We start from the raw sequence: 15,786 nt of genomic DNA on the forward strand, positions 1-15,786 counted from the left end.
ATACATTTTATGCTCAGATTTGTTTTCTACCATTGTACTTCTTGGGATTAAGTATCTAGATTCTAAAAACAACATGATTGTAGTTGTATAGTAGCTGTAGTTGTATGTGTAAATATATAGGTGTAGGCATATATAAGTAATTTGTTTTTATATAAATGATGTTTGTAATAAAAAGTATAAGACTTTTTTTTTTAATCTTGCCCAAATTACTTACAATTTGGGTGACTAGAGGAATGAGGGGTGGTAGGAATTCCTGTTTGTTTGTTTTTTTTAAGATTTATTTATTTGTTTGAAAGAGAGAGGGGGAGGTGGAGAGAGATCTTCTATCCATTGGCTCACTCCTCAGGTGGTCACAACGGCCAGCACTCCATCAGGCTGAAACCAGTAGCCAAGAGTTTCATCCGGGTCTCCCACATGGGTGGCAGGGGCCCAAATGCTTGGGCCATCTTCTGCTGCTTTCCCAGGCATATTAGCAGGGAGCTGGATCAGAAGTGGAACAGCCGGGACTCGAAGCGGAGCCCATATGGGATGCTGGCATCATAGGTGGTGGCTTTACCAGCTATACCACAATGCTGGTCTCTGCTGACCCTTGTTTTACAGTTTGTAGTTTGTAATCCTCAGGTGATAAATGGAAAAAAATCATGTTTAAGTTTACTTGTTGATAGAATGAAGAAAAATGTTATGAAAAAAGCTTTTGTAATTTGGTTTGTAAAATTAAAGGTGGATTTTTTCAGGAATCCCTGTAACTTACTTTTCTGTTTACCAGTACAAGACATCCCTAGCATCCTCAATGGGCAGACCAATGACAGGAGCTATTCAGGTATGCCTGCTCAGTGGTTGTTCATTTAGTGGCTTTCCTCTGACTTGGAATTTACTATGAAAGCCTGTCTTTTTCCTTTGTTATATTATTTTTCTATGTTGAAGATGTTACTTATATAGTGATACTGGTTCTTTAAATTATGAGGTAAAAGTTGGACAAGATCTTTGGAGCAAGATCTCTTTGAATTTATTTACTCAGGTCTGAAACAAAATCCCACTGGAGAATGAACAAAAGGCTGATTATTTGTGTGTATAATGTACTGTGGGATCAGCTTTTCCTATGCTACCATTTACAATGATTTCTATGACTTCTCTCATAGACACATAGGAGACAAACCAGAAGTAGGAAAATACTTAGCTAATAAGCTATTTTTTTCTTTCCAAACTGAGCTAAGTCCAGTTAGGTCAAGAAATTGAAACTTTATAGAGGAAAGAGAAGAGGAAGAGTGATTAAAAATCAATATTAAAACTTGAGGCTATATTAAACTGTATGTCATTTGTAGAAATGTAAATAGGAAGTGGCTCTTTTTTAAGAACACCTTTTAATGATTCCTGTTCTTGGAAGGATGGAGTTACCAGACCCATGACAGCAGTGAGAGCAGCTGGTTTTACCAAGGCAGCTTTGAGAGGTTTGTTATACTGTTTCTACTAATTTTTTTAGAAATTTTAATTTTTACTGTTTTTGTGTATATAAATATTACTACTCTACTGCTATTTTCACATGCCATTTATTATAAGATGCATCATTACTTTAGATACCATTAAGAAAGAAAAAGCATGATAAGAACATTCTTACTCTTAGTCGGGGTAGTAATGACACTAGTGTGTAATTTGTCAAGATGTTGAACTATATGTGCATTTTATTTCATATGAACTAGAGATTGATTAAAAACAAGAAAGGTGAAAACAGTGTTTAAATATATGATGAGTCTGGGGGCAGGTATTTGGCCTCACAGTTGACACCTGCATCCATGTTGGAATGCCTGGATTCAGGTCCCAACTCTGCTTCCAGATCCAGCTTCCTGGGAGGCAGCAGGATGGTTCAGTTAGTTAGGTCCCTGCCACCCACATGGGAGACAAGATTGAGTGTCCAGCTCCTGGCATTTGGGGAATGAACCAGTGGAGGAAAGCTCTTCTCCTGTCTCTCTTAGATATAAAAGTTGATAATTTAAACATAAAATTATAATGAGTATTAATGTTTATCATAACAATAAGGAAAATTAGGAAGCCAATGCAAGGTCATATATCACATGACTGAGAGTAGGCTTAAGAGGCATAGATTACTAGAGAGGAGAAAGTAAATTGTATACATTAACATGCCTTTTATTTACGTAGTTTTATGTATGTTAAAAATCTTTGCAATTTTCCAATATATGAAATGTTTTATAACAATAAATGTTGTGTCCATCTAACAATAGATAATATAAAATGTTTAATAAGTAGGTAAATTAAATAACTTATACAAGGCTTGATATTTTCATGTTTCATTCAAATTTTCTGGGGTTCAAATTAAATATGAATTCCTAATTGTGTTTCAGGCTCTTCATTTGACCCACTTGGTCAGTCAAGGGGTCCTGCTCCTCCTCTGGAAGCCAAAAATGAAGATAGGTATGTAAGTCCTTATGCTGTTGCTTTGTTGTTGTGTGTTTTAAAAATATACAGTTCCTGCAATTCTTAAATGTCTGTGTCAGCAGAATACTAATCAGAACTTCCCTAATTCTTGGAACTAGCAAAGGAATCAAGTCTAACAAGACCTGTGTCATGTGTGATTTTATTGGAATACTATTTGACTTGATAATGTAGTCTTAGTTTTTTTGGTGCCAATACTGATTGTCTTGAAGAATAAATGAAATGAGATTGGTTGAAGATGTTATAAGAATTGCTTATTTTAAAAAGACATTTCAGGGGCCAGCACTGTGGCGCAGTGGGTTAACGCCCTGGCCTGAAGTGCCAGCATCCCATATGGGCACTGGTTTGAGACCCAGCTGCTCCACTTCTGATCCGGCTCTCTGCTATGGCCTGGGAAAGCAGTAGAAATGGCCCGAGTCTTTGGGCCCCTGCACCCGCGTGGGAGACCTGGAAGAAGCTCCTGGCTCCTGGCTTCAGATCGGTGGAGCTCTGGCCATTGCAGCCAGCTGGGGAGTGAACCATGGGATGGAAGGCTTCTCTCCCTCTCTGCCTCTCCTCTCTCTGTATGTAACTCTGACTTTCAAATAAATAAGTAAATCTTTAAAAAAAAAAAAAAAAAAGGACATTTCAAAGAAAAAGAGAATGCAGGTAGTTTATCACGCTATTATTTTAAAAAGAGTTACTGGGTTGTGGGAGTGGGGAAGAAAGAGATCTTTCATGCATTGGTTCACTCCCTGGATGGCCACAGTGGCTGGGGTGGGCCAGGCCATAGCCAGGAGCTTCATACAGGTCTCCCTTGCCAAGCACCTGGGCCTTCTGCTGCTGCTTTTCCCAGGTCATTAGCAGGGAGCTGGACAGGAAGTGGAGCAGCTGGGACTAGGACTCATGCCCAGATGGGATGGTGGCATCACAGGCAGTGGCTTTACCTGCTAAGCAATAATGCCACCCCTAAATTGTAATTCTTAAACTCAATATCTGAGCCATTATATCAATGCCATAAGTACCCTTTCTGACTAACAAGAAACCTCTATAGAAAGTCTTTATTTTATTTTATTTTATTAAAGATGTTCATTATTTTTATTTTAAGAGATAGAGTTGCAGACAGAGAGAAGGAGAGAGAGTGAGTCTTCCATCTGCTGGTTCACTCTCTAAATGGCCCCAATGGCCAGAGTTGAGGTCAGTCTGAAGTCAGGATTGAAGAGCCAGGAGCTTCTTCCAGGACTCCCACGCAGCTGCAGGGGCACAAGTACTTGGGCCATGTTCTGCTTTCCCAGGCCATGGCAGAGAGCTGGATTGGAAGAAGAACAGCCAGGACTCTAACCGGCACCCATAAGGGATGCTGGCACCTCAGGCAGAGACATTTGGGTCGCCCACAGCACCAGCACCAAGTCAGTTTATTTTGTATCTTAGAAAATGACTACTAATAAAATTATATTCTTTCATTTCAGTGTTATGTCTTTAGAATCCTTTTAGCTGATAATAACTGAAGGCATATAAAAAAGACACAATTAAGAACATTTACTATCTTACATAACAAGAAATCTGGAAAGAAGGGCAGTCTGGCGGATGGTTAATGTAACTGCTCAGTAATGTTATCCCTTCGGCTCCTTTTTGATTCTCCTGGCTTTTCCTAAGACCTGTTCTTTACATTGACACCATAAAGGGGTAACCGTTCAAAATGTCCATGTAGTTGATAAAGGTTAGAGGATTCCAGTTTGAGGACCCTTTAAAAAACAAAGAAAATCTTTTCAGAACCCCTCCACACCCCAGGTAGATGTGCTTTCATTGGCCAGAAATGTATTTCCTTCCCGTGCTTGTGCCAAGCTCTGGGAAGGGGAGTCAGACTCTTGACTGGCTTGGATCCTGAATACAAGAATAAGGGTGGGTGGCAGGCCCTTATGTATGTAGGTATCTATCTGTCAGTGTCTACAAGCAGGCTTCATTTTCTTAGTATTTGTTAGGAACAGGATAATTACTTTTAAGTATCTTCATAACAAATAAAGTTACAGATTTTTAACTTTAAAAATGTATGTTGATATTTTATATTTCATAATTATCTGTAGACAACATTTAAAGACATTTGTTAGAGTGCCTCCAACAGTTAGAATTCTATACGTCACTGTAACTATAAAACTACAATTTATTATGTTCATTGGGCAGTTAAGAGTTTCACGGGGTTGGCACTGTGGCATAGCAGGTAAAGCCACTGTCCACAGGGCTGACTTCCCATATGGGTGCTGGTTCAAGTTCTGCTGCTCCACTTCCCATCCGGCTCTCTGCTATGGCCTGGGAAAGCAGTGGAACATGGCCCAGGTCCTTGGGCCCCTGCACCCATGTGGGAGACCCGGAAGAAGCTCCTGGCTTCAGATCAGCGCAGCTGCAGCTGTTGCGGCTAATTGGGGAGCAAACCAGCAGATGGAAGACCTCTCTCCCCTTTCTCCCTCTCTCTCTGAGTAACTCTGACTTTCAAATAAATAAATCTTTTTTAAAAAAAGTTTCACAGATCTTTATAAACGATTAAAATTTGTAGTCTTAGTCCTAGGTTCTCTCAAGAAATCATATTTAAATTTATTCCTGTATTTTTAAAAAATATCCATTTATAAAGTCAGAGGACTACTATTTATTCAGATATATGAGGCATTGATATACATTCAGAGTATTGTATTTTGCTGGAAGAAAGTGGTAGCAAATAACATTGATGTTATTTTCAACTATGACTGGTTTGGGAGTCAGAGCTAACAGAGCCAAGACTTTTAATTTCTTTATCTTGTCAGAAATTTTCTTTACAACAACATTCTGGTAGTAAATATTTTTTATTTTTTTGAATACTTCATTTTTTCTAGCCATAAGATAAAGTTTTAATTTGCCATAGCATCTAGCAAAAAACCATCTACTTCCTTTTTGGTGTAGTAGTATAAAAGCATAGATTTTACTTGGATATAAATCCTGGCTCCATAACTTACTAGCTTTGTGATCTCAAGCATCATACTTAGCTTCCCATCTAAATTTCAGTTGCCCTGTCAGTATGCAGGGATAGTGATGGTATTGTGTGGTTACTGAGAACAGCAATACATTTTCTTTGTAATGCCATTTATACGTTTGTTTTATATGTAGCCTATCCTTGATATTTTTTATTTTTGACAGTCTCTATCTCTTTCTCTGTGTCTGTCTCTCTCTTTAAAAGATTTGTTTGTTTGAAAAGCAGAGTTACAGAGAGAGAGAGAGAGAGAGAGAGAGAGAGAGAGAAAGAAAGAAAGATCTTGCATCTGCTAGCTCACTCCCCAAATGGCCACAAAGGCCAGAGCTTGGCGAAGCTGAAGCCGGAAGCCAAGAACTTCAAACAGGTCTCCCGCAAATGTGGCAGGGACTCAAGTATTTGAGGCATCATCTGCTGCTTTCCCAGACCCATTAGCAGGGAGCTGGATGGAAAGTGGAACTGTCAGGACTTTAACTGGCACTCATATGAGATGCCTGTTATAGGCAGTCGCTTAGCCCACTGCGCCACGATGCTGGCCCCTACCTATCGTTATTTTAAAAACATAATGGACAGTGTTAAAAATAAATTAAATTTTAATATAGATTATTAAAATTAAATTTTAATATAGATACGAATGATTTTGAACTATATCTGCTTTTTTCTTTAACAGTCCAGAAGAGAAGATTAGACAATTAGAGAAGAAAGTAAATGAATTGGTAGAAGAAAGCTGTATAGCCAACAGTTGTGGAGACTTAAAATTGGTAAGTTCATAAAGTAGCATATTCAGGTTTTGAAGTGTGTGTAGATGTATGGATTTACTTTCATATGCATCTGTACTCACATCACACGCACATAGATGAATACTTGCATTTTGCCATTTACTGGCCTTAGGGTTTGATTGAAGCTGTTGTTTTGAGAACTGAAAATCTTATCTCTGTTTCACAAGCTCTGACATCAAAACATGTGGCTGATTTTCTAGTTTTTGGCATTGATCTCTTCAGTAGAGAAAAGCAATTCGAATGTGCTGGTTGATTTAACTTTGCAGTATGGTAAACTGTTGAATTAGACTTCAGTGTGTTGCTGAGAGGTGAGCTATGAAGCCAGACACAGTACTGAAGCCTCAATACCTGAAATATTTTTTCCTATGGAAATTGAAAAATCATAGTTGCTTTTTTGGGACTGCAGTTCTGCTTTTAAAAGTTTGTCTTTTAATTTGCTTTATTCATATTACTTTGTCATACCATATAAATATAATTTCTGTAACTGAGTTATCAGATTAATGAATACCATTAAGTATAAAGAGCTACTTTTATTGCTTGCAGAACTGGTGATTTTTTTTTAATGTAGTTCTAAAACAATACTATCAGGGAGACATTGTCAAAATAAAAAGCTACCTTTATTGATTATAGCACTGGTGATTTTTTTTTTGAACCTAGTTCTAAAAAAAAGTCTCTTGTTGAATTTGTCTGTGGTTAGTCTCTCAGTGGAAATCATCGAAAGGTTCTAGGCATTCTAAGTGGAATATGAGCCAAGCTAAGCGTCTGTTGTAATACTGGGCAGCAGTTATCTTTTGACTTAGCTATATTTTGAACATCCCAGACACTGAACAAAATTCATCTAAATTCCTGTCTCATAAGATTGAATTAAAATACTCAGAGATTCAGGAGTTGGGAGGTAGGTAGAAATGGTCAGATGCAAAGAAGGTGCTGGTTGGTGTGAGATAGAGAACCTTGGAGCGTATATTCTCTACATTTCAACCCTGATACTTTCCTCTTCTTTCCTAGAAAAATCACACAGACATTTCTATGATGTTGAGCTTCGGTTTAAACAAATACTCAAGGTTCTTTTGTTTTTAAGGGAAGTTTTTGGTGAGAGTACAAAGGTATATCCTAAGGAATCAAAGAATGGAAAATGAATTCAGCCATGCCTCATGTAGATCTTTCCCAGATGCCTGACAGTTGGAGAATGCGCAAAGGAATTCACAAAGTATATGTCTGGTTTCAGGCCTTAGAAAAGGCAAAAGATGCAGGAAGAAAAGAGAGAGTTCTAGTGAGACAACGAGAACAAGTTACAACTCCAGAAAATATCAATTTGGATTTAACTTACTCAGTAAGTATTGAAATACCTGATAAGTAAATTTTGGCTAGGATTGTGGATTCAGAGTCTTTTTTTTTTTTTTTTTTTTCTGTTTCATTTTCAAATCTTATTGGTCCTCTAGTGCTTGGTACTAATAATAATCCTAGTTCATGAGATACTATTTGGTTTGTGCAAAAATCTCTTATTTATTCAATTAGTTTTATAAATAACTTAGTAAGTACTTGAAAACTTAGCATCTAATGGCTCTATTTTGAGGATTGCTAATATTTATATGCACTGTTAAGGGGTATTTTAAAGGGATTCTGATGTAAACTTTTGGGTCAGTTATTTTCAAGGACTTCAAACAAGGCAAATAATATTTTATCAGATTAGTAGAGAAAAATGCTTCTAATTTCTAGCAGAATTGCTTTAATTCTGGAAAATTGTTTCCTTGATAGTTATACAGTTGTTTAATAGGAGGTATTCAGTGGATAGTCTTTGTGTACTAAACAAATGGGGGGTAAGGGCATTTAAAACTTTAAAATGTGAACTGTGACTATTGTTTTTAAATTCCATGAGATTTTTAGATTAGGAGATCATTTATGCTGATCACTTGGTTACCTCCAGGAACATAATTTACTATAACTTAATGGCTAACTTAAAATTTTATGGAGAGAGCCCTTAAATAAATTCTTCTCTTATATACTTTAAGGTTTTGGATGATTTGACATAGTATTTAATTTATATTTACAGAGAAAATTTAGTCTACCATATGGCTTATTTGTTTTATCACCATTTATTCTTTGGAGTTCCTTCTGAGATTAATGGATGGCAAATGCTGCTTAAATTAAATAGAATAACTAGAAAATTAAGGTGAAATGTAGAAGATAGCTGTTCCTATCTTAATGTTCTGGTTCATTTGGAATGAAAGGTATTTCTTTGGTATGTTTAATTTCCTAATTGGTTATATGTATTGATATATGCAACTAACCTTGCTATAGGATTTTTTTTAAAGATTTATTTATTTATTTATTTATTTGAAAGTCGGACTTACACAGAGAGAGAAGGAGAGGCAGAGAGAGCGAGGTCTTCCATCCACTAGTTCACTCCCCAACTGGCCGCAAAGGCCAGAGCTGCACCAATCCAAAGCCAGGAGCCAGGAACTTCTTCTGGGTCTCCCATGCGGGTGCAGGGGTCCAAGGACTTGGGCCATCTTCTACTGCTTTCCCAGGCCATAGCAGAGAGCTGAATGAGAAGAGGAGCAGCCAGGACTAGAACTGGCGCCCACATGTGATGCTAGCACTGCAGACGGTAGCTTTATCTGCTACACCACAATGCTGACTCTTTAATAGGATCTTAATCTCTAGAAAATTTATAGTTAAAGGTGCCTAAAATGGTTAGCATGTATGTTTTGCAATATTTTTTTCCTCAGGTTCTTTTCAACTTGGCCAATCAATATTCAGCTAATGAAATGTATACTGAAGCACTAAACACATACCAAGTTATAGTGAAAAATAAGATGTTTAGCAATGCAGGTAAGTGTAATCCATTTTTCCAATAGATATGCTTCTTTTGTAGTGTTCATTTATATCTTCTAACTTCACAATGCATCCTTATAATGAAGTGACCTTTCCTCTAAGCAGAATTTTTTTTGTGATGCTAGTGTCCTGCTTTATGGTATTATTTAAATCAAAATCCATATAAATACAAATGAACGAGTATACTTGATATGAGGCATATTGCCCAATAGTAAACAAAGAGTGCATTTGGTCATGACAAGTAGAACGGGCTGTGGCAAGCATTCTTTCCCTTAAATAAGTTTCTCTCCAAGAAGCTATGAAAGTACCTTAGAAATTTCATGGAGGAAATGAAATTAAAGAAGTTTATTTTGGTGTAAAATTTTTTTTGAAATTCATTCAAGTTTTTTCAAAATATTCATCTTTCATGGACTTTTTCTAAACAAGATTTATTTATTTATTTTGAAAGTCAAAGTTACATAGAGAGAGGAGGAGAGACAGAGAGAGAGAAGTCTTTCATCCACTGCTTCACTCCCAAATTGGCCACAATTGCCAGAGCTGCACCGATCCAAAGCCAGGAGCCAGGAGCTTCTTCTGGGTCTCCCACACGTGGGTGTAGGGCCCAAGGACTGCTTTCCCAGGCCACAGCAGAGAGCTGAATGGGAAGTGGAGCAGCCAGGTCTCGAACCGGCACCTATATGGGATGCTGGCACTGCAGGTGATGGCTTTACCTGTTATGCCACAGTGCCGGCCCCTCATGGGCTTTTTGAAGATCTCTTGTGTGCATGAATTTCAACATTTTTTGCTCTAAAACAAACTTTCTGGGTGTTTGGCCTAGCAGTTAGTACATTCACACCCCATATAGGAGATCCTTGGTTTGGTTTCTGGCTCTGGCCCCTGACTCTAGCTTACTACCAGTGTGGACTTTGGGAGGCAGCAATAATGACTCAAATAATTGGCTTTGGAAGACCTGGATTAACTTCTCAGTTTAAAAAAAAAAAAAAAAAAAGAATTAGGGGAGGGTGTTTGGACCAGCCTGGTAATTAAGCCGCAGTTTGGGATACTGGCATCCCATAGTGGAATGCCTGGCTTTAGGTCCTGGCTCCGTTCTCAGTCCCAGCTTCCTGCTAATATGCACTCTGGGAGGCAGCAGTCGATGGCTCCAGGGCTTGGGTCTGTGCCACCTATGTGGGAGACCTGGACTGTATTCCTGGCTTCTGGCATTTGGGAATTGAGCCAGAGGGTAGGAATGCAGGCTCAGAAAAGATTAGTGTTTAGAAACATGAAAGCAGAAGCTGGCGCCGTGGCTCAACAGGCTAATCCTCCGCCTAGCGATGCGGGCACACCGGGTTCTAGTCCCGGTCTGTCCCGGTTGCCCCTCTTCCAGGCCAGCTCTCTGCTGTGGCCAGGGAGTGCAGTGGAGGATGGGCCAAGTGCTTGGGCCCTGCACCCCATGGGAGACCAGGAGAAGCACCTGGCTCCTGCCTTTGGATCAGCGCAGTGCGCCGGCCGCAGCTGCCATTGGAGGGTGAACCAACGGCAAAAAGGAAGACCTTTCTTTCTGTCTCTCTCTCTCTCACTGTCTACTCTGCCTGTCAAAAATTTTAAAAAATTAATTAATTAAAAAAAAAGAAACATGAAAGCAGAATAACTATTGTGAAGTTAGAATTTTAGACAGTGTCTGAAACTTTGTAACCTGAGAAAAGCTTTAGAGAATATAAAATAAGTTTCTCTGAAATAGCATGGAAAATGTGAAAAAAAATCATACATTCATGATTTTTTTTAATTAGGAAAATTGAAGGTGAATATGGGAAATATTTATTTAAAGCAAAGAAATTATTCCAAGGCCATTAAATTCTACCGAATGGCATTAGATCAAATTCCAAGTGTACATAAAGAAATGAGGTAAGTTTATACCATCATAATTGTAGAATTTTTTTTTTTTTCAGAAATAGAATAACCCTTCTGATCCATTATCAGTGGGTTGAACATTTTGAAGTGTTTGTGCATGAGAAGTATTACCTTTTTGTTACATGTATGTTTTATTTTTTTTCTTTGTGACTCCCTGTCCACATTTGTATAATGACAAGTTAGAGGTTAAAGGCGTAGGTTGTGATCAGGTGAAATAAACTAAGCTGATTGTTTGATACAGGTGTTAACCCTTTGGCTGCTAGTAGTGTGATACAACTTAATGCCAACACAAAATCATAGTAGTACTCCTAGGACATTATCAGACTACAGAAAGCAAGACTAGAAATTAAGACCTCCCTCTCCTGTTCTTGCTATACCTTGATAATAAAAATGGTAAAAGGTAGGGATTACTTTTGAATCCTAGAAGAAAAGGAAGCGGAGATATTTTCTATTCCCACAATATTCAGGAGCAGAAACAATAAATTACCTAATGGAACCAAGGAACATTCCCAGAGTATTTATTTGTCATAATTTCCAGTTCCCCTGTGAAAACTAATTTATGTGTAAATACTACTTTTCACTATCATTTGTCTTTTAAATTTCACATGATATCATCCTCATCAGCAAATGTTATCCAGCTTGTAGAATGTAATACCTTTGAGGTGTGTTTAACCCAGGTAAGGCCAAGAACTTGAACATCCTAGAAAATGATAATAATATTAGCATATGTTAAATGCTTAATAATCAATAATTGAGATAGTGGGTGTTATAGTAATTCAGTTGAGGGGATAATTATTCAGAGCAAAATGGTCCAGGAAGACATTATGATGGAGTGCTTAAGTTACATAAACGGGAAACAGAAAAGGGTTTACATCTGGTCACAGAGAACAGAGATGAGTCAGGAAAATAACTGGCAGTGATCTGATCAAAGAATTAAGAATAAACTAATTTAGTTCTAACAGAGAGGTTAGGTTAATGAGTCATTAGAATAGGTGAGATCACATTACCAGAATCAAAAAAGTACTGTTATAACACATTTTGACAGTGATGTAGTGAAATCAGAAATATCATATTTTGGAGATATAAAATGGTGCAGCTTCTTTGGAAAACAGACAAAATTTCTTAAACATAAATTTACCACATGACCAGCAATTCCACTCTTAGGTGCATTCTCCAAAGCAATGAAAATGTATGTTGTCACAAAAACTAGTGCACAGGTGTTCATCACAGCATGATTCGTAACAGTCAACAAATGGGAATAGCCAAATGCCCATCCAATAGGCCATGGAAAAATAAAATAAAGTACCTACCCATACTAGGGAGTACTGTTTGGCAGTAAAAAAAAAAATGAATGAAATACTGATGGATGGTACAATATCGGGCAACTTCAAAAAGATTATGCTAAGTGGATGAAGCCAGACATAAAATATCACATATGGTGTGAGTCCATTTATAAGCAATATCTAGAGAAAACAGAGAGACAGAAAGTAAATTAATGACCGCCCAGACCTGAACATAAGACTGGGGAAACTTTTTTTTTTTTTTTGAAGATTTATTTATTTATTTGAAAGAGTTACACACAGAGAGAAGGAGAGTCAGAGAGAGAGAGGTCTTCCATCTGCTTGTTCACTCCCCAATTGGCCAATACAGGCAGAGCTGCACCGATCCGAACCCAGAAGCTGGGAACTTCTTCCAGGTCTCCCATGTGTGTGCGGGGGCCCAAGGACTAGGGCCATTTTCCACAGCTTTCCTAGGCCACAGCAGAGAGCTGGATCGGAAGTGGAGCATCCAGGACTTGAGCTGGCACCCGTATGGGATACCGGCACTGCAGGCAGCAGCTTTACCTGCTACATCATGGCGCTGGCCCCAAGACTGGGGAAACATTTAAGGAACACAGGTTTTCTTTTTAGGATCATGGAAATTACTTTGAAAATAAGTATGTGTATAGAACAGTATAAATATAGCACGAATCATTGAATCATATCCTTAAAACAGAAGTGGGAAAGAAGAAAAGGAAACTGGAATGGTTTGCATGCCATACCAATGAGCTTAGACTTTTAAAGCTAACCCATGCTTATTTCTATTTAGGATTAAAATAATGCAGAACATTGGAGTGACATTTATTAAGACTGGTCAATATTCAGATGCCATTAATTCATTTGAGCATATAATGAGTATGGCGCCAAATCTGAAGGCTGGTTTCAACCTAATTCTTAGTTATTTTGCTATTGGAGATCAAGAAAAAATGAAGAAATCATTCCAAAAATTGATTGCTGTTCCATTAGAAATTGATGAAGACGATAAATATATTTCACCAAGTGTGAGTATGAAAAAGACAGCTATGTACCCATCTCCTAGTTACCTTTGCTTTTCTGTTTCCAGAAAGGAGCAAGTTGGAAAAGATGACCTATATGAATGTTTTTTATCATTGATGTGTTTATTTGTTTTTTGAATTAGAGTGAGAATGGTACTCTGAAATGGGGCTAGAGATTCTGATTCAGACAGACTGCATGATTTTAGAAGAATCTTATAAAAAATAAAATTGCATGTCATTCATTAAGAATAACTTCTTTTTATTAATTAATTTATTTTAATTTTATTTGGAAGGCAGAGAGATAGAGAGCCTCCTTCACTGTTTCACTTCCCAAATGCCCACAATAGCTAAGGCTGGGCCATGCAGAAGCAGGGAGCTGGGAGCTCTGTGCAGGTCTCTCATATGGGTAAAAGGATCCAGGCACTTGAGGTGTTGCTAGCTGTTTCCCAGGGTGCACATCAGTAGGAAGCTGCATCAGAAGTAGAGGAGCTGGGACTCTAGCCAGGCATTCTGTTATGGAAAGCACGTGTCCCAAGTGGAGACTTAATTGCTGTGACAAATACTCACTCCAGGAGTAGCACTTTGACTGAACTCCAACATCCTTTTTTTTGGACCTATTTATTTGTGTATATTTTTTCTAATGAAAAGCGTATTTAGTCAATACTTGGGGAGGAGCCTTCATATTTAACAGGAAAAGACAGAGAAAAAATATCACATAGAAAAATCAGTTTGTTTCATTACTTTAAAAAATAAAAGCCATAACCAAAATTTGAAGACAAATGCACACAGCTGGAAAATGTTTTTAAATTCATTGTTGAGCATAAGGAAGCAAACCATGTATATTAAGTATATCAAGAATGAAATGATGTAATTCCTTTTTTTTTTTTAAGATTTATTTATTTATTTGGAAGGCAGAGCTACAGAGAGAGAGAAAGGAAGATCTTTTATCCACTGGTTCACTCCCCAAATGGACACAATGCCTGGGGCTGGGCCTAGTTGAAGCCAGGAGCTTCTTCCAAGTCTCCCATGCGGGTGCCCAAGCACTTGGACCATCTTCTACTGCTTTCCTAGGCCATAGCAGAAAGCTGGACTGGAAATGGAGCAGCTGGGACTCGAACAGGCACCCATATGAGATGCCAGCACTGCAGGCAGAGGATTAACCTACTATGCCACAGCGCTGGCCCCTGAAATTATGTAATTCCTTATCCTTACTCCTAGAGTAGAACAGAAGACAGCACCCAAAAGTCCTATTTTCAAAGACCTGGGGAAATATCATATGAAGTAAGGTGAAAAAAATACAGATTTACACTTATACATGAACGTAAACTAGAAGAATATAGATCAAAAATAGAAACAATTGTTTCTGGGAAATGGGATTGTGTATCTTCTTAATGCTTTTTAAATATTTTCTCAATTTTTATTTAGGAATTATTAATATTCTGCTATATTAAGTTAAACATTTGAAATTGCCTGTAGTTAGAGATTAAACTGGTGTAATATAAATTTTTTAAAGTTTGTTTTATTTGAAAGGCAGAGTTACATAGAGAGAAGGGGAGACAGAGAGGGGGGGGGGGGGAGAAAGAGAGAGAGTGGCTGTTTTGGATCAGGCCGAATCCAGGAGCCAGGGACTTCTTCCTGGTCTCCCACTTGAGTGTAGAGCCCAACCACTTGGGCCATCTTCCACTGCTTTCCCAGGCAAATAAGCAGGGAGCTAGATCGAAAGTGGAGCAGCAGGGTCTCAAACTGGCACCCATATGGGAAGCCAGTGATGCAGGTGGTGGCTTAACCCCCTATGCCACACTGGTATCCCCGGAATGGTATAATGTTTTTGATTGCATAGATTTTCTAATAGATTATAAGACTATTGCCGCCTATTGGTGAAGAATGTAGGCTCTGCAGCCAGATGCCTGGCCCTGCCACATAGTGCTCACTTTCCTTGTGCCTCACTTCTACTGTGTATAACATGGGACTGGTTGTAATTGCCTACCAAACAAGGTTGTGAGGGCTAAATGAGTTAATGCATGTGGAATGCTTAAAATGGGACCTGGAACATTGTGCTGAGTAAATATTATTATGCATTACTTTGCTATTTAGAAAAAAACAACAAATGTGAAAAAAAATCATAGTTTTTTTTTTTTTAAAAAGACTTATTTGTTTATTGAAAGACAAGAGTGTCAGAGAAAGAGCGAGAGACAGAGAGAAAGAGAGTTCTCCTGTCTACTGGTTCACTCCCAAATGGCCACAGTGGCCAAAGCCAAGCCAGACCAAAGCCTGGGGCCAGGAACTCCATCCAGTTCTCCCACATGGATGGAAGGGGTCCAAACACCTGGACCATCTTCCACTGCCTTCCGTGCTGCATTAATAGGAAACTGGATCCAAAAAAAAAAGAAAGAAAAATAAGAAAGAAAAGAAATGGGATCAGAAGTGGAGCAGCTGGACTGCAGCTGACCCTATGATGTGGGATGTAAGTGCCCCAAGCGGCAGCTCAGCCCCCTGTGCCACAGTCCTGGCCCCCATGGGTATTTTTAGTGAGGAGTAGAGAT

The 15,786-nt window shown here is 38.4% G+C and overlaps 1 protein-coding gene across 5 annotated transcripts in view; it reads left to right on the forward strand.

Annotated features, from left to right (window-relative positions):
* The window catches only part of IFT88 (intraflagellar transport 88), a 131,478-nt gene that overhangs the window by 23,774 nt on the left and 91,918 nt on the right, over nt 1–15,786 (forward strand). For all 5 annotated transcript variants that reach the window (XM_062194525.1, XM_062194523.1, XM_062194522.1 and 2 more), the window contains 8 exons: nt 767–820; nt 1,385–1,448; nt 2,358–2,427; nt 6,096–6,186; nt 7,430–7,534; nt 8,934–9,036; nt 10,809–10,923; nt 13,018–13,249. In XM_062194525.1, coding sequence (XP_062050509.1) covers nt 767–820; nt 1,385–1,448; nt 2,358–2,427; nt 6,096–6,186; nt 7,430–7,534; nt 8,934–9,036; nt 10,809–10,923; nt 13,018–13,249 — 834 coding nt within the window. The remainder of the gene's footprint in view (nt 1–766; nt 821–1,384; nt 1,449–2,357; nt 2,428–6,095; nt 6,187–7,429; nt 7,535–8,933; nt 9,037–10,808; nt 10,924–13,017; nt 13,250–15,786) is intronic.

Source organism: Lepus europaeus, chromosome 6 (genome assembly GCF_033115175.1).
Source record: "Lepus europaeus isolate LE1 chromosome 6, mLepTim1.pri, whole genome shotgun sequence".
Classification (NCBI taxonomy): domain Eukaryota; kingdom Metazoa; phylum Chordata; class Mammalia; order Lagomorpha; family Leporidae; genus Lepus; species Lepus europaeus.